The sequence below is a fragment of the Bos indicus genome, chromosome 1 (assembly GCF_029378745.1).
Source record: "Bos indicus isolate NIAB-ARS_2022 breed Sahiwal x Tharparkar chromosome 1, NIAB-ARS_B.indTharparkar_mat_pri_1.0, whole genome shotgun sequence".
Taxonomy (NCBI): Eukaryota; Metazoa; Chordata; class Mammalia; order Artiodactyla; family Bovidae; genus Bos; species Bos indicus.
Genome location: NC_091760.1, coordinates 112,535,452 through 112,558,447, shown reverse-complemented (window position 1 = coordinate 112,558,447; position 22,996 = coordinate 112,535,452). Strand labels below are relative to the sequence as shown.

Sequence of the window (22,996 nt, the reverse complement as noted above, 5' to 3'; positions counted from 1 at the left end):
GCCTAACAATGGCACATCAAGTAACTGTGCAGCTGAAGCGGCCCATCATGAGCTCAGTGTTAACAGAAACTCCCAGGAAAGGGTTGAGTGGACAAAAATGAACTATTACATGAAAGAAACAGTAGACTTAGGAAGACTCAAGTACTCCAGAAGATGCAAAAAATATGCCTGTTGGCCTTGATCTCCATATCACCTGCCTCTGTTGCATCAATGCCACTCTCTCAGCCACACCTATTCCCCATAACCAACTGATGGAGAAAGAAAGACCCTGAACTCAGGTCAAAGACAGTTTGTGATCACGGCCACATTACAGTCTCTCAGGAGTGACTCTGAAAGAATAGGCGTAGCCACAAAGAGACCTTCAACCAGAGAGACAGAATGACCTATTTTCTGAGCGCCGGTCAGTTTCTCTCCTTGCTAGATTCACTGCTTGTGCAATGGACTAATGAGCAAAGTGGCCATGGTGGTAGGCTCCGAACCTGTATGCGATTCCAGAAACAGGGACTACATGGAGTCCTGGCATAGGAGTGAGAAGCAGCTGCAGTGCCAAGAGGTGGCAGCAGCAACTGAAGGTGAGCAGGAGTTGGGTGGGCACCTGGCTGGGATCAGGAGGTGGTGAAGCACAGGATCCAGGTTCTGCAGCAGCAGGCTGATGAGAGAAAGCAGGATCCAACTGCTTTCCTCTCCAGTCTCCCCCCACACAGCAAAGCTTCAGGTGGTCTAATTTGTCAAACACAGCCTCTTGCCGGCATTGCCTGCTTACCAACTCCACTCCTGCCATGGGCAGGATTTGGGAAGGATTTTTTAACTTGCAACATCATCACCAAATGCAAAGAAACTCATTACATTTCCATTTCTTCTCAAGTCACCTTGCAAATACTGTCTTGAAAGCAGAGTGAAAACACTCAAGGACATAAAATGCTGCTTAAAACTGTCCCCGTAGAAGTGATCTCTTCTATTGCAAAGAGATGAAAAGGCAAATATTTCCAAGAGCTCTGGGTTCCCTACTCAACAGTCATCACATGAACTTCAATTTTGAAAAAAAAAAAAAAAAAAAATCACCAAGTGTTTAAAAATCTCCTTTAATTATATTTTCATGAATTCCAAGAAGAACATCATTGCAGTTAACATTACAAAAAAGCAAAGAGGGACATCTGAACATGCAATAAAAAATGGATTCACAGTGAAAATAATGTATGTTGGTACTAAAATAGAATTACTTGGCTCCCTGAAGGGAAAAGATTTCTTCTAATTATCTATATTCACTTGGGTTTTAGCATGAGAAAATATTTTTTTTCTTGAAAGCTTTGGGAAGTTTTCAATTTGTGCTACTGTCATTGTTAGCATATGCTGGAAGTCCTTCATCCTGAAAGCCATTATTTGCAGCCTATAATTTAATCAGAAAATTCAAAAATACAACAAATAGCTTGGCAACTGTGTTCTTGTTACATACAAAGCCATTAGCAAAAATATGTAACAAAATTTATGTAAAACAAACAATTTTGTCCTTATATACAGAAGTTTGCTTTATTCCTCAGACCCTCACACCTGGCTCTAAAATGAGAGGGTATGGTTGGGGGGTGGGGAGGGCGGCTACCCATCTCCTCTGAACTCTCCTTCTGGGTGGGGTAGAGAAATATTGAAAGGTAAGGTAGGTAACTTTTTAAATCTTCTTTTAACTGAGTTATAAAAATGCATCTGAGCTTCTCAATAAAGAAGGAAAACTAGGAAAGATGGTAATGGCTTTAAAATAAAGAATTCATCCCTTTGTCCTTTGTAAAAATCTCTTAGCAGAGAGTAAAAATGACTGTATTTGTGACCGTGAGCTGAGAGCACAGAGTAAAGAGCGTCTTGGTGAAGCATAGAACCCAAACTGCTGAGAAGTTTCACATCTAGGGCATGCACATATATCATACCAATAGAGTTCACACCTCAGTGAGGAAAGATCAGAGATACACAGGAAATGTCACCCGGGTCTATATACAAACGCAAAAAGAACACACGGAGTCAAAAGGAGGCTGTAATACGAGTTTAAAAATACATCTGAAAATCATCTCAAAGCCAAGGACCATATTTCCTAAAAACTCAGACATTCTACAGAATATCTTATTAACAGTGAAAATGCAGCTTTATGTAATTCACAGTCTCAAAAGAAAATAAATTTCTGGTTTATCATCACTGCTGGGTTCGGTCTGCAGAACAGAATGATGTGAACAGAACCTGTCGACATGGCCGGAGCGCAGGGCTGCACATGCGCCCTCGGGGATGCCGCGGCCCTCCAAGCTGCCGCCCTTGGCGCTCCGCAGGTAGCCCGCGATGTAGGAACCGGTGGAGTGCCTGTTCCCTGTGGGGGCCGGCGCGCACGGCTTGCTTCGAAGAACCACCCCTCCCACAGTGCTGGGGTTCACACTCTTCTGCCTGTTGGCTTCCTGCTTCTCCTTGGCACGACTAGCAATATTGCGCACTCTGCTCTGACTTCTGGATGACAACTTTCTGACCAAGGCCCTGGGGAATTGATTGGCATCTTGCTTGGAGTACAGCACTTGGCAGCCATCTTCCTGGTCAAAGGACACAAGTTTCCGCAGCTGCTCGGTCAGGGCATCCATAGGCTCTAACGACTTTGTTTTTACAGTCATGCCCTTCTTGTCTCTGATGCCAGTGGTAACGAAGCTCTTACTAATACACTGGTACTTGCTTTCAAAATTACAGGCGATGTCCTCTGATGTTAAGTCCCCAAGACTTTTGGATTTGCACGGACTGGACAGCTTCAGAGCAGAGTGTGTGGACTGCTCCGGGGCAGGGGCATGCAAGTCATGAGCACAAGGCAGGGGCCCAGAGGTCTGGTTCGTTTTTGCATCTGAATTTGAGAAGTGATTATGCATAAACCCAGCACCCTGATAGGCTAGATGAGAGATATTTTGATTTTTGACATCTTGAGTATTGTTGAATATTTCAGAGACAGAAGGGTGGAGAGTCTCTTTACAGTAGCCATTTCTCAAGCCTCTTTGAAAATGTTCCACTGCAGCTGGACTGTATTTCACTTTTAAAGGAGAAGTGAGGTGACTTGTGCCCTCTCTCCTATATTCATAGGTTGTTAGGGACAGATTTTCTGAGTCTCCATCCATTTCTACGAGACTGCTCTCCCCAGAATTTAAACTGAGAGTAGGAGCAGCTATTACATCCTCCAGTGTCAAGTCAGTGGAAGTGGCAGGGCTGGGGTTCTTCAGGATTTCCCAGTCTTTCCCATGGGTGGGACTTTCTGGTAACCAGCAGTGAGAAGTATTAGAGGACTGAGGCAGGTTGTTTTCTATGGCCCCAGTCATGGCCTTCCCAGAAAGGTCATTGTCTGGTTTCATTTTAGAGACAGGAGTGCACATAGTTTCACCAACAGCTGTGTGTGTTGAACATTCACAGGTCTCGTGTCCAGAGAGTGCAATCTGCTCAGGAGACGAGCACAGGAAGGATGACTTGGGTTTTCCATTGGAAAAGCCAGGCTTGAAGGGCATTTTTAGGTCCATGGTGGGCACAGGAGGATGGCCCGACATCACACTGGGGCTCTGAAGATGAGAAACAACTGTAGGGTTAGCCTGGTTGCCGGTCTCATCAAACTGGCCAATCAGTGCTGAGATGGAACTGCCAGGCTCATTCTCATTTGTTAAAGTGACATTGTCAATAAGGTGGGAAATTTCACTCTCCTGGAGAATTGCAGTGGAATGTAAGTCTGGTGCATCAGAACAGAGTGTAGAGACGTCTGACAAAGAAAAGGATGTTGCAGCTCTGCCCTTATCCCAGTTACCTTCCAGCTTCTTAATCTCCAGATTGCTTTGAGAAAGGATGCTTCCTGACAATGTGCTTTTCCCTACCACGAAGCCCCCAGCATTCCCATTTTCCTTGGTTTTCACACCACATAGATCTTTTGATGGGCTAACTGCAGGATCATGAGCCAAATGCTGCCTTGGAGAGAGGGATCTGCTGAGGCACTGATGTTCCCAGCAATCACTTAACATGTTTGATTTGGTTCTCCCACCCTTTGGACCTGGCACTAACTGTTCTGTGATTGACAAGTTGGCAGTAGAAACAGCAGAGTTCCCTTGGCTGATGTCTTTGTGGATGAGAGCGCTGGAGGAAGAGGATAACTTTTTGTTGAAATTTGGAAGATGCTGGTCTTTTACACTTGCCTTCCCATCTCTCCTGGCATCCTTATCTTCTGCTGAATGAAACAAACAATATTTTAAGTGACATATATCACTTTATATAGGACCTGCAAACACTCATGTTTGCCTTCAGACAGACAAATGGAAAATGTAAATCTGTTACATTGTGACAGAATCATGGATTGCATAGATTTGCAACAAAGTGTCTGTGTGATGAATAAATGGTAAAATATATTTATATAGTTTCACTGGAGCCTCCCTTTGAATAGCTATTACATCAGCTAAGGATGTAATATTCATTGTAAAAAAAAATGTCAATGAGTTACCATACTTTTACAGTGAAGATTACCTTAAGTTGTTTCCTATTCAGATTTGTACTACACAGAAGCATGGCAATAAAAACAGAACAAGACAGCTCTGTTAAACAAAGTATTGTGGTAACTGTAAGCAAGATACAAAAACAAACAAAAAAACCCACAAATCATTTTGAAAAACATTTTGGCAAAAGACTTAATTTGACCATTTAATTTCAAAACCAAATTGGAAGTGCAATAAATGCATTAGAATATCAATATCTGTTGACTTCAAAATGTAAAAATAAAGACTTGGTCACCAATTCTATGGCATTGCTAATATCTAATTTCCCATTGATCATATTTTTTGGAGTTTAAATACATAAATTTCATATTTCATTCTCCCCTAAAAAAGGCAGCAAGATCTTGGGCAGAAGAAGGAAAACTTTAAAAAAATACACAATTTAAATTAATTCAGGGTAACCCATCCTGTTTAGTATACTGTTAAGACAATATTAGGTGTGCTAATATTTTTACTCACATTATTTTAATAGCACTTTATGCTTTCAGTTATGAAAATTGAAAAAGAATATACTTAACTTATTATTTTCCTAACTAAAAAAATCATCATAAAAACTTGATTAACCCCAAAATTATAAGGAAAAATATAAATATTATATGGTGTTATCACTCAGATAGATACTGTAAGCTTTTATAAAATTATGTATACAATTTTGTATTGTGAATTTTTTCCACTTAATTTTTCTTCTACATGGTAACTTGAATCATTGCATGGTTATGTATTGCTCTATATTTACAAGTTTTATATTTATGTATTACTAAATATATTATGCTATATATATATGAATAACTTATATAAAGTTCCTGTTTTTTAAATGCAAGAAAGAAATATCAACTATTGCTTTCTAACTCACCTAAATAGTATTAGCATCTTAATTGTGGTTTTAACGGGATTAATTATTACCATTTTTTGCTTTATTTCCCTCCCCAAATGGACTTTATTTATAGTTTACTTCCCCCAAAGTGGAGTTTTAAAATAAATTTTAAAGCATGTATTCATCTCTTTTCCAATACTACTCTTAGCAACATTTCAAACATTAAACTCCCCTTTTCTCCTTCAAAGAAGCCATTGAAAAATTGATTTGTCCTCCTATCATATCTGACAATAAAAATCGATAAGTGGTATTCATGAGAAAAGAAATCACTGAAATTAGACTGCATGATGAAAGAATTCTGCTAAAAGGAACAGGGATCACCTTCTACTGTTTGAGGTGATTCTGATTTAATTAAAACGTATCTGTTGCAGAGACATCAAATGCATACAGTTTTGGCACTTGAATTATCTAAAATAGGGTGGGGGAGGAGTCACTGATACAAGGACAGAGCTCTTCGGTACCGTGTAAAACAGATACCACTCTTTATCAAGTTCTCAAGTGAACCATTATGCTCACATTAGAGGAAAAGATAGGTAACACCTGGTCCCTGTGCCTGAGGAGTTTATAACTGGACAGGAGCTACAGACATGCTTCCTTCCCTGCCCACATCCAGGGGAGGGAAACAGAGGCCACAGGAAAACATCAAATAAGCTCCCTCTTGAGGAAGCAGAGATTTCTCAAGTGAAGAAAGTGGCTTACTTTTAACAGCTGGCGTTTCCTCTTTCTCCATAAACATTTCCAATTGTGGAAACATGTTGCATAGTGAGAAAGAAATACAACTAAACTACACCTCAGAAAAGTCAATATAATTCTATTCCTCCTCAGAAAATCAGTAACTATGGTACCCGCTAAGAAAACCATTCTCCCTGCTCATAGTTTGCCGGTTTCACCTCCCTCTGTTGTACCTCATAGGCCCATACGCTCTCCACCATCGCCCCTGGTCCCTCACTGTCGACTTCAGATGTCAACGTTATTTTGAGGCTGTAGGTGACTAGGAAATTGCTCTTCCAGCACCCTCTCGCCAAAGTTTAAAATCTGGTCTAAAAGGTAACACTGTAATGTAATTACCTATTTTTCAGAATATTTTACTTTGACTACAAAATGCCAACCATGTTATCATGGTAATTAGGGACACCAAAATGTGTCTTAAAATGGTGTATTCTCAGAGAAACTTAAAGCATCTTACCCTGAGAGTTTTCCTTTCCTTCAGTGTCTTTTGTGGTTTCAGATACAGGCAGCGACAGAGCCCCAAGAAGACTTCTGTCAACAGGCATAGAGACAGGGCGCGCTTGCAAACTCCGCGTGGTCCTTCTCAGGACCCCATCTTGATCTCTTGCAGCCTCAGAAACAGAATCCTTCATCTCTACCATTTCTTGGAAGCCCATTTTGCTCTTTTTTCTGCCTTTGGCCGGAGCGCTGGCTGTGCGTCGCAGAATCTTATCTCCAATCGATCGCTTCCGAGTGTAATGGCAAGTGTTTTCTGAAGAATTGTGTCTGGGATTCTTATTGAACAGCCCCTTCAAACCTTGGAGCTGTCTGTTCTGAAGACACAAAAGGACCAAGCAGAAGTTAAGCAAATACCACTGTGTCAACCACTTGCCTCTCAAGTGACATCTGCATGAAAAATGGATAGAAAACGAAATCTCACAGCCACTGAAGAATATTCAAACCAAGAAAACGGCAGCACACAGCACGTTTGCACTACATCATGCATGTCTCATCAACCTGACTTTGGGAGGAAGGCAGCCTCCCATTTTCACAACCAAGCTTGCCCACGAGTTTCCTGCCCAAAGAAGGTAGGACAAGGTGGTAGAAAGAGTTTCCACAGTGAACAGACTGTTATGAACTTGAGCCTCCTTAAAGCAACAGACGCAAGTTTCAAAGTGGTAAGCAGGACGATGGAGCGATGTGAGAGAGCATGCCGCCATGACCACTGATAGAAACACGCCAGCCAGAACCAAACACCATGCTGAGAAACTACCTTTGTAGCTCCTAGAAAGTGCAATATAGTGTAACTGGGGTTGAGTATTAAAGGGCTCCACTGCAAGGGGGGAAAAAAAGCACAACAAAACACAATTGGGCCTCATTCAAGAAGGTTGCACAAGTAAAACCAGAAGATGATACAACACATATGCTCTGTAAACCCTTTCTCCCACTTTGAATTTTTAGTTGCAGGTTTCATTCATTGCTCAGTTCACTACCACCACATTGTGGTTTATGCCTCTCAATGCAAACACACCTTGAAGGTAATAAATGACTTACACTATACATGGACATTTACGTAGGAGAGAGACATAAGCCCTAGAGAACACATTCTCTTTCCTGTTATTTCTGGCTCAAGTTTTAAACAAATTCTGAATTTTATTATTTCCTTCAAGCATGTGAAATGCTAGAGATGGTGCTTAGTTTGCCTGGGATTCCTAAGAAATTCAAGAATCACTTTTTGATAATTTACATTTGTGTATGTTTAGGCCAGAGGAGAGATCTCAGCAAGCAGCACAATCTAGGACTGAACACAAGAAGACATAAAACTTTACCACTCTTAGAAATTAGGATCCTCACCCTTCCCAACTGATGGATGTGAGAATAAACACATACTTCCTATTTCAGGGCAAACTGGTCTACTCCCTACCAGTCAGATTGTAGTCTTTTTAATATTAATATTAGCTGACATTTCTGAGCATTTACTATGTGCCAGGCAGCTTCTTAAAGATAAAGTATTTGTTCATGAAGTAGGTACAGATAAGGAAGCAGAAGCACAGAGAATGTATAAACCTCTGTATAATAAATGTATAAACCTCCTCTGGAGGAGGAGCCCCAGACCTTCTGATATGCTGACCTTCTGATAAAGAGCACCAGACACTCCTGGGCCAGAGGCCCTCCGAATCACATCTAGTCCTGAAAATGGTTCCAGTCACTAAATCCCCAGTGACTTGGCATTACCAGACGAGAGCCTATAGATATGTAAACCTCAAGTGAGCCCCACAGTGAAGAAACTGTCATTGGGAGAGAGCCCGAAGACACTGGTACGGTCTCTTCCTTTTAAGTTCAGTGGGTGGCTTTTAATTCATTCATGATTTTTAGGTTTCCGGTTAAATACATGACACTTGAATGAATGCATCCTGTCTAGAACTGGCTGGGATCACAACCCAGTTAGTACAGGTAATTCAAACATCTGAGACTACATTTCCAACTGCAGCCAGCTGAGTCTTTTTTTTAAGGATTATAATAAAATTCAAACATGTAACTCCAGCTTGACTGTTTTAGTCAAACAAATGATTGCCTGAGAGGGTAATAGTTTTCTCAGGTCTGTTAAGCCCAGCAAGGGCCACTGGGTGGAGGGGACATGTACACACCCCTAAACAGAGAAAGGAGCACATGAATGAGGACCTCAGGGCAGGAGAGCACATGGAGCATGGCGTGGGCTGGCCTTCTTAGAGTTTCCTTTCAAAAAATTTTGTCGAGGTTTACGTTCCTTTTATGCAATGAATTAAAAACTTTGTTAGGGACAATATTATTGTTGCATGTGACTTTAAGCCCTGTGATCATTCTCACCTTTCCATAGATTTCATTGATTGTTATGTGGACAAATATAGATGCTTCTGTCAGTCCTTCCAAGTAGACATGCCGGTAGCCTGATAAAAGAGAAGTAGTTACCTTTTAGTTGAACTCATGTTTGGCTTTTCCATGGGTGAAATAGAATTAAATACCTGACTTTACAATAGTTATATTAACACTCACATTATCATATAACACATACTTTATATATCATATATGCCATGTATCGTGTATACTGCATATCACATCTTCCAAAGAACAAGGAATGGTCTAGAGAGAAAAGTTCAGCCAGAATTACCAGGCACCAAGCTGCTGAAGGTCACAGTTCTTTGCCCAACAAAGTCTCGTCCAATTGGATCATGATCCCACACGAGGAACCGGACCAAAGCTATTTCTGGCATGTGTACTGTAAATGTCAGGGTTTCTTCCCATACAGGGTTAAATCCTGAGAGAAATAGGAAAAAACAAATTGAAAAAGCAAAAGCGGTTGGCTAAAAATTATTTAGCGGCAACATCTGCAAAGCAGACAGTGAAAATTGCTTGCAATGGTTATTAAACTGGTGAAGACAACAGAGCCACCCCAGGATGCCTTACTGAAATAAAGCCTTGGAACTTACCCCCACTGCTAGAAAATAATTGGTAAGAAAATTGCCTGTAAATTATTACATCAATTCTAATAATCCTTGAAGCAAAACTGCATTGTAGAGAAGGCTCTTTTAGACAATATTTAAAATGTTTCAGTAAGCTCAAAAAGCATCTATAGTAGTGAGCTAAGAATACTGTTTTAGCAAAAACAATAAAGAATGATTCCTCTCCCCCACCCCTACCCCACCCCAATAAAGCGATGCTTCTCACCCACCAAGATGTTTGCTGTTATCATCACCAGCAAGCATTCTGTAAGGTTTCAATGTAATTGTACAAATGTTGTTGTTGTCACTGTTTAATTTTTCAGTTGTGTCCAACTCTTTCGTGACCCTGTAGACTGTAGCCCACAGGCTCCTCTGTCCATGGGATTTCCTAGGCAAGAATACTGGAGTAGTTGCCATCTCCTTCTCCAGGAGATCTTCCCAACCCAGGGATTGAGCCCTTGTCTCCTGCATTGCAGGTGTATTCTTTACTGCTAAGCCACCAAGGGAGACCCACTATACATATACTATCCTATTTAATTCTTATGGCAATCCTCTAAGGGTGGTAGGGCAGGGGTTCTTTCCCTAACTGATGAAAAAATATACATTACTGACTTTCAAAAATATGTAGCTCTTACAAAAAATATACAAGTAATCCATGCTCATTTTTTAACACAGGAAATATAATGCTCATGTTATACTTGAGAAAACAGATATTCAGAGGAAATAATGTGCCTAATGTCATACACTAGTGACAGAGCCAAGTGAGATGAGGCCCTGTTGACTCCCAGAGGCATCTCATGAAGCAAGACCTTAATACAAGAAAGATGATATATTTTCATAGGTACTGAAAAAAAATAGGAAAAGCATATAATTTAACTAAAATTCTATAAGCCAAAAACATTTCTTTCTTGGTAAAATTCTCCCAGATGAATTAATTAAATAGATAAAAATTCAAGTACTCTATAAGTTTGTTTTTCTTTTCTAAAACTGAAAATTAGTGTTATTAAACATATGTATTAAGGAGGCATCAGCCACTTAACCCTAATGCCTTAGCTAATGAAATAATTATGGACTTAAAATCATTGAGATGTCCCTCCTGAACAAGAGAATTCATACTTTTTGTTGATTTAGTGATGACATCTCAATTACTTCTGAGACTAAAAAAATTCATTGAGCATTGGTAGGAAAATGCAGTATGGGAACCTTACTTACTTTAAGCATGTTATTTCCTAAGTAACAAGTTTCTACTACTCTTGAACCCTCAAATCACTTTCTTTAAACTCCTCTGAAAGCCTATCTCAGTTCAATTCAGTTCAGTCGTTCAGTCGTGTCTGACTCTTTGCGACCCCAGGAATTGCAGCACGCCAGGCCTCCCTGTCCATCACCAACTCCCGGAGCTCACTCAAACTCATGTCCATTGAGTCGGTGATGCCATCCAGCCATCTCATCCTCTGTCATCCCCTTCTCCTCCTGCCCCCAATTCCTCCCAGCATCAGGGTCTTTTCCAATGAGTCAGCTCTTCGCATGAGGTGGCCAAAGTATTGGAGTTTCAGCTTCAGCATCAGTCTTTCCAATGAACCTCTTGACGTTCTACCCCTTCTCCAGGTGATCTTCCCAATGCAGGAACTGAATCCAGGTCTCCTGCATTGCAGGCAGATCTTTATTGTCAGAGCCACCAGGGAAGCCCACACAGACACGTTTTTCATTTTTGGTGCAAATTCTACCTCTAGAGCATCTTTATTAAAAGTGAACAGAGATCTTACCATTGTCATCTACCACACGAGTTTGATCTTTAGAACAATCTACTGGCAATCCAATAATTTCAACTTCAACAAAAGGATCGATGATCTATAAAAAGATTAAAAGCATTAGTTATTACCACTGATACATTTCTACACATATGTTAATTGAAGAATATTAGCCAAAATGTCATATATCAACAGCAATCCACTTAGGTGCTTACTAAGAAAAATTGTTTCAGGTGCAACAGAGGCAGATATGAGGCATGAAAGAAAAAAGATTACATTGTTATTTACCAATATCTACTAATGCTACACAAACTTTATCCAATGAATCTATGACTCTAGTTGAGGTTATGTACCCAACAGAAATGAGAGCTTCTGTCTATGCAAAAATGCTCAGAGCAGGTGAATTCATAATAGCCACACACTGGAAACAAATTAAATGTCCATAATGAGTTGGATGGATAAATGGTGGAATATTCATTTAATAAAACTATAGAACAATGAAAAGATAACAAAGTTCTCTACATAACCAAATAGTGGAACAAGTCATAAAAGGGTATATATTTATTTACATATATAAGTGAAAAAGAACTAAAGAGCCCCTTGATGAAACTGAAAGAGGAGAGTGAAAAAGTTGGCCTAAAGCTCAACATTCAGAAACTAAGATCATGGCATCTGGTCCCATCACTTCATGGCAAATAGATGGGGAAACAGTGGAAACAGTGTCAGACTTTATTTTTTTGGGCTCCAAAATCACTGCAGATGGTGACTGCAGCCATGAAATTTAAAGACGCTTACTCCTTGGAAGGAAAGTTATGACCAACCCAGACAGCATATTAAAAAGCAGAGACATTACTTTCTCAACAAAGGTCCATCTAGTCAAGGCTATGGTTTTTCCAGTAGTCATGTATGGATGTGAGAGTTGGACTATAAAGAAAGATGAACACCAAAGAATTGATGCTTTGAACTGTGGTATTGGAGAAGACTCTTGAGAGTCCCTTGGACTGCAACGAGATCCAACCAGTCCATCCTAAAGATCAGTGCTGGGTGTTCACTGGAAGGACTGATATTGAAGCTGAAACTCCAGTACTTTGGCCACTTGATGCAAAGAGCTGACTCATTTGAAAAGACCCTGATGCTGGGAAAGACTGAGGGCAGGAGGAGAAGGGGATGACAGAGGATGAGATGGCTGGATGGCATAACCAACTCAATGGACATGGGTTTGGGTAGACTCCAATATTTGATGATGGATAGGGAGGCCTGGCGTGCTGCGGTTCATGGGGTCGCAAAGAGTCTGACACGACTGAGTGACTGAACTGAACTGATGTATATATAAGGGTCTATTTACATATATGTCAGAGTCTATTTACATAATGTTTAAGCACAGACTAAATCAATCTATTGTGATTGGGCTGGTATTTGATGGAAGGAGCAGAGGCTTAGGAGTAGATATTGACTGAGAAGGTGTACGGAAGCCTTCTGGGGGTGCTGGATATGTTCTATCTTGATCTGGGTACATAATAATCAATCAAGTTATCCACACTTGTGCAATTTAACATAGTTAAATCAATTGAGTACTATGATGCAAATTTTAAAATATTTAAAAAGGTGTAAAATATGAGGGAATTCCCTTGTGGTCCAGTGGTTCCACTGCAGGGAACTAAGATCTCACATGCCAGGTAGCACGACCAAAAAAAACCTTTACCTCCCCCACATCCCTGTCCTCTGGGGGAGGAATCTTCCTTTGTTGGCCATTTGTAAGCTCTCTTTTGTCATTCCAGTACCAGATAAGGAGCAATGAAGGAATAAAATCCTAAAGGACCCAGAAAGGAGGGAGTTACTAACTCTGGGAAAACAATGTTTTAGGAGTTTGGAGAGTAAGAAAAATACAGTTTGGGAAGGGCAGTGTCAGAGAATATAAGATAGAGGTCTGATGGAAGAACACTTTGAGACAGATGGATAGACATATTTTTGGTTTACTAAATAAGTCAGCTAAAGTTTACACATTTTGAATTAATTCTTTGCAAACAGAAGTTTTTCCTTAGAATAGAACCATATGGTAAAACTGTACCACTGGAGGTCTTGGATTTGGGGGCAGTTAATAAATATGACCATTCAAGTACTGCATTTCGGGATTCTTTTTTTGACCATGATGGCTACTCCATTAGGAGACAGGGATCAAGACCATCCCCAAGAAAAAGAAATGCAAAAAAGCAAAATAGCTGTCTGAGGAGGCCTTACAATAGCTGTGAAAAGAAGACAAACAAAAAGCAAAGGAGAAAAGGAAAGATATAAGCATCTGAATGCAGAGTGCCAAAGAATAGCAAGGAGAGGTAAGAAAGCCCTCAGCAATCAATGCAAAGAAATAGAGGAAAACAACAGAATGGGAAAGACTAGAGATCTCTTCAAGAAAATTAGAGATACCAAGGGAACATTTCATGCAAAGATGGGTTCGATAAAGGACAGAAATGGTATGGACCTAACAGAAGCAGAAGATATTAACAAGTGGCAAGAATACACAGAAGAGCTGTACAAAAAAGATCTTCATGACCAAGATAATCACGATGGTGTGATCAATGACCTAGAGCCAGACATCCTGGAATGTGAAGTCCAGTGGGCCTTAGAAAGCATCACTATGAACAAAGCTAGTGGAGGTGATGGGATTCCAGTTGAGCTATTTCAAATCCTGGAAGATGATGCTGTGAAAGTGCTGCACTCAATATGCCAGCAAATTTGGAAAACTCAGCAGTGGCCACAGGACTGGAAAAGGTCAGTTTTCATTCCAATCCCAAAGAAAGGCAATGCCAAAGAATGCTCAAACTACCGCACAACTGCACTCATCTCACACGCTAGTAAAGTAATGGTCAAAATTCTCCAAGCCAGGCTTGAGCAATATGTGAACCGTGAACTTCCAGGTGTTCAAGCTGGTTTTAGAAAAGGCAGAGGAACCAGAGATCAAATTGCGAACATCTGCTGGATCATGGAAAAAGCAAGAGAGTTCCAGAAAAGCATCTATTTCTGCTTTATTGACTATGCAAAGCCTTTGACTGTGTGGATCACAATAAACTGTGGAAAATTCTTCAAGAGATGGGAATACCAGACCACTTGATCTGCCTCTTGAGAAATTTGTATGCAGGTCAGGAAGCAACAGTTAGAACTGGACATGGAACAACAGACTGGTTCCAAATAGGAAAAAGAGTATGACAAGGCTGTATATTGTCACCCTGCTTATTTAACTTATATGCAGAGTACATCATGAGAAACGCTGGGCTGGATGAAGCACAAGCTGGAATCACGATTGCCGGGAGAAATATCAATAACCTCAGATATGCAGATGACACCACCCTTATGGCAGGAAGTGAAGAGGAACTAAAGAGCCTCTTGATGAAAGTGAAAGAGGAGAGTGAAAAAGTTGGCCTAAAGCTCAACATTCAGAAAACTAAGATCATGACATCTGGTCCCATCAGTTCAGTTCAGTTCAGATGCTCAGTCGTGTCCGACTCTTTGCGACCCCATGAATCGCAGCACGCCAGGCCTCCCTGTCCATCACCAACTCCTGGAGTTTATTCAAACTCATGTCCATCGAGTCAGTGATGCCATCCAACCATCTCATCCTCTGTCATCCCCTTCTCCTCCATCCCTCAATCCCTCCCAGCATCAGAGTCTTTTCCAATGAGACAACTCTTCACATGAGGTGGCCAAAGTACTGGAGTTTCAGCTTTAGCATCATTCCTTCCAAAGAACACCCAGGACTGATCTCTTTTAGAATGGACTGGTTGGATCCCTTGCAGTCCAAGGGACTCTCAAGAGTCTTCTCCAGCACCACAGTTCAAAAGCATCAATTCTTTGGCACTCAGCTTTCTTCACAGTCCAACTCTGATATCCATACAAGACCACTGGAAAAACCATAGCCTTGACTAAATGGACCTTTGTTGGCAAAGTAATGTCTCTGCTTTTGAATATGCTATCTAGGTTGGTCATAATTTTCCTTCCAAGGAATAAGCATCTTTTAATTTCATGGCTGCAATCACCATCTGCAGTGATTTTGGAGCCCCCCAAAATAAAGTCTGACACTGTTTCCACTGTTTCCCCATCTATTTCCCACGAAGTGATGGGACCAGATGCCATGATCTTAGTTTTGTGAATGTTGAGCTTTAAGGCCAACTTTTTCACTCTCCTCTTTCACTTTCATCAAGAAGCTTTTTAGTTCCTCTTCACTTTCTGCCATAAGGGTGGTGTCATCTGCATATCTGAGGTTATTGATATTTCTCCCAGTAATCTTGATTCCAGCTTGTGCTTCTTCCAGCCCAGCATTTCTCATGATGTACTCTGCATATAAGTTAAATAAGTAGGGTTCATGGCAAATTCAACCAGCCAAGACGAGAGGAAAACTGTATTTTCATTTTCATTTTCCATAAAGCACAAATAGTAGAATATTAGTACTATAACTTTGTGTCTGACAGAAATCACAGATGTTTAAGTCACATTACGGTCGTGACAGAAATCTCTATGTCACCCATACTCATCTAATAGTTATTCAACCCCTCTCTAGATCCTGCTATTTATTGCACACATAGTTGTATGTCACAACTTCTTTCTAATATATTGATAAGTTAATTTCAATATAATTAGCTTCCTAATGGAGAAGGCAATAGCAACCCACTCCAGTACTCTTGCTTGGAAAATCCCATGGATGGAGGAGCCTGGTAGCCTGCAGTCAATGGGGTCACTACGAGTTGGACACGACTGAGCATCTTCACTTTCACTTTTCACTTTCATGCATTGGAGAAGGAAATGTCAACCCACTCCAGTGTTCTTACCTGGAGAATCCCAGGGATGGGGAACCTGGTGGGCTGCCGTCTATGGGGTCGCACAGATTTGGACACAACTGAAGCGACTTAGCAGCAGCAGCAGCTGCTTCCTAAAGTATCACTTTATCTGTTTATTGTATGCATTTAAAAACACTGAGAAAGTGCCCAAAGGCCTCATCTGATACCATCTTGTTCTGTGGCTCAAGAAAGAGTTAAAATCTTCTGACAGAGAACCTCGTGAGCCATGATAAAGAGGTTGGATTTTAACCATAAAATAAAGATACTCATACATTTAAAAGATCCTTTAATACCACAAACTATATATTACAAAGATAAAGAGATAACTATGCAATGAAAAACATCTGGAAGAAACTCCCTTAGCCAAGTAACATTATCAGTCCTGGGATAAACTGACATAATGTGGCCTCTGATATGATGCACTGAGAAGGAAACACATTGCCCATGTAGCATTCCTGACAAATATGTTTATTCTAATCATGCACAATTGCATTCATCTCACACGCTAGCAAAGTAATGCTCAAAATTCTCCAAACCAGGCTTCAACAGTAAGTGAACCGTGAACTTCTAGATGTTCAAGCTGGATTTAGAAAAGGCAGAGGAACCAGAGATCAAATTGCCAACATCTGTTGGATCATGAAAAAAGCAAGAGAGTTCCAGAAAAACATCTACTTCTGCTTTATCAACTATGCCAAAGCCTTTGACTGTGTGGATTACAATAAACTGTGGAAAATGCTTCAAGAGATGGGAATACCAGACCACCTTACCTGCCTCCTGAGAAATCTGTATGCAGATCCAGAAGCAAAAGTTAGAGCAGGGCATGGAACAACAGACTGGTTCCAAATCGGGAAAGGAGTACGTCAAGGCTGTATATTGTCACCCTGCTTATTTAACTTATATGCAGGGTACATCATGAGAAATGCCGGACTGGATGAAGCACAAGCTGGAACCAAGATTGCCGGAAAAAATATCAATAACCTCAGATATGCAGATGATACCACCCTTATGGAACAAAGCGAAGAACTAAAAAGACTCTTGATGGAAGTGAGAGAGGAGAGTGAAAAAGTTGGCTTAAAATTCAACATTCAGAAAACTAACATCATGGCATCTGGTCCCATCATTTCATGGCAAATAGATGGGGAAACAATGGAAATAGTGACAGACTTTATTTTTTTGTGCTCCAGAATCAGTGGAGATGGTGATTGCAGCCATGAAATTCAAAGACACTTGCTCCTTGGAAGAAAAGCTATGACCAACATAGACAGCATACTAAAAAGCAGAGACATTACTTGCCAACAAAGGTCCATCTAGTCAAAGCGATGGTCTTTCCAATAGTCATGTACGGATGTGAGAGTTGGACTGTGAAGAAAGCTGAGTGCTGAAGAATTGATGCTTTTGAACTGTGGTGTTGGAGAAGACTCTTGAAAGTCCCTTGGACTGCAAGGAGGTCAGACCAGTCCATACTAAAGGAAATCAGTCCTGAATATTCATTGGAAGGACTGATGCTGAAGCTGAAACTGCAGTACTTTGGCTACCGATGCGAAAGACCTGATGGACATGAGTTGGAAAAGACCCTGACGGACATGAGTTTGAATAATCTCCAGAAGCTGGTGATGGACAGGGAAGCTTGGTGTGCTGTAGTCCACGGGGTTGCCAAGAGTCGGACACAACTGAGAAACTGAACTAAATCATGAACAAACAATCAGGTAAATCCAAACTGAAGGACATTATGGACACAACTAGCTTGGACATTTATTTTAAAAGATAGCAATATAATGACAACAAAACTGGAAAACCATTCTACATTTTAAAAGACCAAAGAGAAATGACAACTGAAAGCAATGTGTGATTCTTAATTGGATTCTGAATCTAAAAAGAAAAAAAATAATAAAAGAACAATTTTGGGACAATGGGGTAAAACTGAATACAGATATTATCTTAGATAAAATTATTGTACCAACAAACTCCTGGGTGTAAGATATGGTCAACGATGTACTTCACAACACAGAAAATACAGCCAATATTTTGCAATAATTGTAAATGGAAAGTAATCTTTCAAAACTGTATTTTAAAATTTTAAAAAGATGGATGAAGTTGTTCTGAGGGTCTAAAAGAAATAAAAAATAAAATAAAATAGCAGAAAAATATATTATTGTGCCAATATCTAATAACATGAGTGTAATGACTGTATTGCAGTTATACAGGATAACTTTGTTCTGTTTTAAAAATTAATTAATGAATTAATTTGGCTGTGCTGGGTATTCATTGAAGCATGCAGGATCTTTAGTTGTGGGATGTGGGATCAAGTTCCCTGAACAGGGATCGAACCTGGACCCCTCCTATACTGAGAGCATGGAGTCTTCACCACTCGACCACCAGGAAAGTCTCAATCTTCTTGTCTTTAAGAGAGAAATGCCTGGGCTTCCCTGGTGATCCATTGGCTAAGACTCCTTGCATCCAGTGCAAGGTTCCATCCTTGGTCAGGGAACTATATCCCACACGCTGCAACTAAAGATCCCAAAGGTTGTAACTAAGACCTGGAACAGCCAAATATTAAAAATAAGTATATTTATTTACATTAAATTAAAAAGAGAGAGAGAGAAATGCTGACGTATTTAGGGGTTTGGGTCATGATGTTAACTTACTCTCAAATAATTCTCCAAAGAAAAGAAAAGGTATATATATATATATATATGTATGAGTGTGTGTATAATTAAATACACACACACATAATTAAACTTTGTTATATTTGCTTTACGTCTCCCTTTCAAAACTGTATATGAATGTTTACCATATACTCATTTACACATGAAAGGAAGATAGAGCAAAAGTAACAAAATTTAGTAACTTAACTGATGAATCTAGATGCTGAAGATACAGTGTTCATTCTGCTATTCCTGCAGTTTTTCTAAGGACTGAAATTTTTCAAAGCAAAAAGTTTAGGGGAAATATAGGAAGTGACTCTTCCCTTCTGCAGACAACAAAGAAAAAAGGGAAAGAAGAGGAAGTAAGGAGAAACTTTCTGATACTACCAACATAATTATTCTTGCTGCTGAGAGAACAGAATGGAAGAGGGGAGACCAGTGAGCCGAGAGCCTACTGCAGCAGAAATGCCAAGAGCTGATGGTGGCTGAGACTAGGCCAGAGGCATTACAGAAGACACGGTCCCACCTGAAGCTCTACTTCCTAAGAGGCAGGACATGGAGCCATCTGCTAAAGATGAGAAAGTGATGAGAATACATGTATGAGGAGAGAAGAGGTTGACAATATCTGCTGCGGGAAATGTGATGGAGGGCTGATCAGGTGGAGCTGGGACGGCACTGCAGAATTCATTAGAGATTAGAGACAGAGTTGATGGTGGGACCACTCAGAGCTATGTGGTTTCCCCATTGATATTCAAGATCCAGAAAGGATAGTTTAATAGGTGGGAGTGGCAAATAGCCTGAAGTGATGGACAACTCCTGAGAGGAAGGACAAGAGCAGAGGTGGGGCTGACAGATAGAGAGGAAACAGAGGCCAAGAAGGCCAAGAGCAGGTATAGTGGGAATCATGGAATGACAGCCCTGGGAAGAGCGAAGGCTGTGGTCACAGAGGGAGACATTGTAAAGTCATGCAACAGAAGTGCAGCAAGGGAAGAGTGGCCTGTGACCAGGGAGCAGGTGGCCGATGTGTAGCAGAGACGAGGGTCTCAGCAGATGAAAAATGCAGAGAGCGTAAGACATTCTCCTGTTCAGTGTTTCTATTAATAACAAAATTGCTCCTTGCATCTCAACTTAGCATCGCCAGTGTCCTTCTTGGATTGTCAATTGAATTGTATTGCACTCATGCCTCCAAAATAGATGATGCACTGCACTCCAGAAGGAATTGTGTGTACTTTGCCAGTAAGTCAGTTAATATCTGAGAAGCTGAGGTCAGGGCTCATTTACAAACACACACACACATACATACACAGCACCCTCAGATGAAATGTAAACACAATAAGATAATCACATAACTAACCACTTGGTCATACATGGCTTACCTCTCCTCGGTCTCCAAACATGGAATCTGGAGGTTTGGGGAGTTGTTGTCCACTGATCACTTTCAGGATGAGCTGTTTTTTGGGGTTGGCAGGAAGTGGATCACCTGAGAAAGGGTTGAAGGTACCTAAGAGAAATAGAGGTTAAAATCTAAGGTTGGTAGCATGGAAATTACACATACATATGCACACATGCTGAAGAAGGGAATGGCAACCCACTCCAGTGTTCTTGACTGGAGAATACCCAGGGACAGAGGAGCCTGGGATTTAAAGAATTAAATATACTGTGTGGGTGGTTTAGTCACTCAGTCATGTCTCTTTGCAACCCCATGGACTGTAGCCTGCCAGGCTCCTCTGTCCATGGGGATTCTTCAGGCAAGAATACTGGAGTGGGTAGCTGTCAGGAGCCAGCGTGAGGAACTCTGCCCATGGCAAAGGTCATGAGGAAGGAGGCTAGGCATATGCAAAGGCGGGATTGAGCCTCAGGAGTCCCCCTGGAAATTCTCAAGCATTTACACCCAAAACCAGAGTCTGCCTACTTTCTGCTTTGCGCTCTCACCTACACCTCTGACTTTACAGAGGGCTGTCCCCTACTACCTCTCTCTGAAAAAAGTTAACTTACAGCTCCAGTTAATAAAGTTCCTGGGAGTGATAGTGTTTCAACCTACAAAGTCCTTTGGAAATCCTCTAGCCTGCCTGAATAGGTTTTTCCGGCCACATGTGATTATTCAGAGCCTCCCAACTGTGAGAAGCATGAGATGTTCTAAACTGTCTAAATACAGATTCCTTTGAGCAGTTAAAAGACTGATTAGAAATTGTATTGGTGAAGGGTTTTTCACTTGTTGGGCCAATGTTTGCTGCTAAGTTTCCATATCCCTTACCTGCTGTGTCCCTGGCAGTGTATTGATTAATATCATTGGTGTAAGTAGTAGCTTTAATGTTTGTAACCTTGGACCCTTGAATTAATTCTTTTTCTTGTTATAGCCCACCACACCTTTGCCCTGTAGGAATGCAACTTTATCTAATGCTTTTGGAGGGTGGCGCCTGACTAATCACCTTTAGAGAAAAATAAGTTTTCTGAAGAAAGGGTCTTAAAATGTCAACAGGCCTCCGGGCCAGAAGATGATGCAAATCACCTAAACTTTTGCATATGATAAGTTTGCAGGAAGAAAGCTTGGCTTACTGCATGACTCTACCCCTTCCCCCATTATCCTCTATGCATAATTTAAGGTATAAAAACTACTTTGGAAAATAAAGTGCGGGCCTTGTTCACCGAAGCTTGGTCTCTCCATGTCATTCTTTCTCTCACCTTCTGGCTGAATTATTCAGCCTCTTTTCTCCGCTGAATTTCCTCACTGAGCTATCCTTATTTCACCACTTTTTATATCCTTAATTAACGTTTAATTAAGCAATTGTGTCCTGATCCTCGCCGACGCCGTCCCCGCTTCGAATTCCCTGGATCCACCAGGGCTGGACTCCGGCAGGTAGCCATGCCCTCCTCCAGGGGATCTTCCCAACCCAGGGATTGAATCCAGGTCTCCCGCATTGCAGGCAAATTCTTCACTATCTGAACCACAAGGGAAGCCCATGAATACTAGAGTGGGTGGTCTATCCCTTCTCCCTGACCCAAGAATCGAACTGGGGTCTCCTGCAATGCAGGTAGATTCTTTACCAGCTGACCTACAATGGAAGGCCAAACACCAGCCTACTAGGGAAGGCTACCAAATTATTAAACACTGGTGACAAGAGTTATTTACATTCCAAGTTGATACAGCCACTATGGAAGACAGTATGGTAATTCCTTAAAAAACTAGGAATAAAATTACCATATGACCCAACAAACCCAATACTGGGCATAAACACTGAAAAAACCATAACTGAAAAGGACACATGTATCCCAGTGTTCATTGCAGCACTATTTACAACAGCTAGGACATGGAAGCAACCTAGATGCCCATGGGCAGATGAATGGGTAAAGAATATGTGGTACATATATACAGTGGAATATTACTCAACCATTAAATAGGAACACATTTCAGTCAGTGCTAATGAGGTGGATGAACTTAGAGCCTATTATACAGAGTGAAGTCAGAAAGAGAAAAACAAATATATTGTGTATTAACATATATATATGGAATCTAGAAAGATGGTACTGATGAACCTATTTGTAGGGCAGCAGTGGAAATGCAGATATAGAAAGCAGACTTATGGACAGGGTAGAGGGGGCAGGAAGGAGAGGGTGGGACGAACAGAAACAGGATTGTGGAAACATATGCACTAACATATGTAAAATGGGACAACCAACAGGAATTTGCTGTATAACTCAGGAAACACAAACCAGGGCTCTGTGACATCCTAGAGGGCTGGGATGGGTGGGAGGTGTGAGGGAGGGGACACATGTATACCAATGGCTGATCCGTGTTGAAGTATGGCTGGAAACCAACACAATATTGCAATTAACCTTCGATTAAAAATAAGTATTTTTTTAAAAGAGTTCGTTATTTACATTCCAATACATAATTTTTCTCGTTTTTAAAAATCATGTTGCAAAACACTGAGGCACTCTGCTTTTCCGAGTGCTCCTTCAGTAAAGGTGTCTTGCATTCAGAGGTAAGACTATGAAATCAACACACACCTTTGCACATCTGCTGGGGTTTGAGAACGTAGCCGCAATTGCCGTTTGTCTTGAATTTGGCTCGATTTAACTGCATCATTCGCCCTTCAGACTGGTAGTTCAGTGCCACTGTGCAAGTTCAAAGTTTAAGAGAATTAGGTAACATAGCAGCCTAGACTCAAGACCCACGGAGAACTGCT

At 40.9% G+C, this 22,996-nt stretch overlaps 1 protein-coding gene across 9 annotated transcripts in view; it reads right to left on the bottom strand.

Moving 5' to 3' along the window:
• Positions 1-1,066: 1,066 nt before the first annotated feature.
• The window catches only part of PLCH1 (phospholipase C eta 1), a 251,714-nt gene continuing 229,784 nt past the window's right edge, over positions 1,067-22,996 (bottom strand). For 7 of the 9 annotated variants that reach the window (XM_070792732.1, XM_070792766.1, XM_070792752.1 and 4 more), the window contains 7 exons: positions 22,818-22,925; positions 20,186-20,310; positions 11,354-11,438; positions 9,260-9,406; positions 8,959-9,038; positions 6,590-6,944; positions 1,067-4,210 (listed from right to left, as the gene is read on the bottom strand). In XM_070792732.1, coding sequence (XP_070648833.1) covers positions 2,139-4,210; positions 6,590-6,944; positions 8,959-9,038; positions 9,260-9,406; positions 11,354-11,438; positions 20,186-20,310; positions 22,818-22,925 — 2,972 coding nt within the window. In that variant the 3' untranslated portion in view covers positions 1,067-2,138. Of the gene's footprint in view, positions 4,211-6,589; positions 6,945-7,384; positions 7,445-8,958; positions 9,039-9,259; positions 9,407-11,353; positions 11,439-20,185; positions 20,311-22,817; positions 22,926-22,996 lie in introns of all 9 variants that reach the window. The other 2 variants (XM_070792774.1, XM_070792762.1) reach the window with 2 other exon arrangements.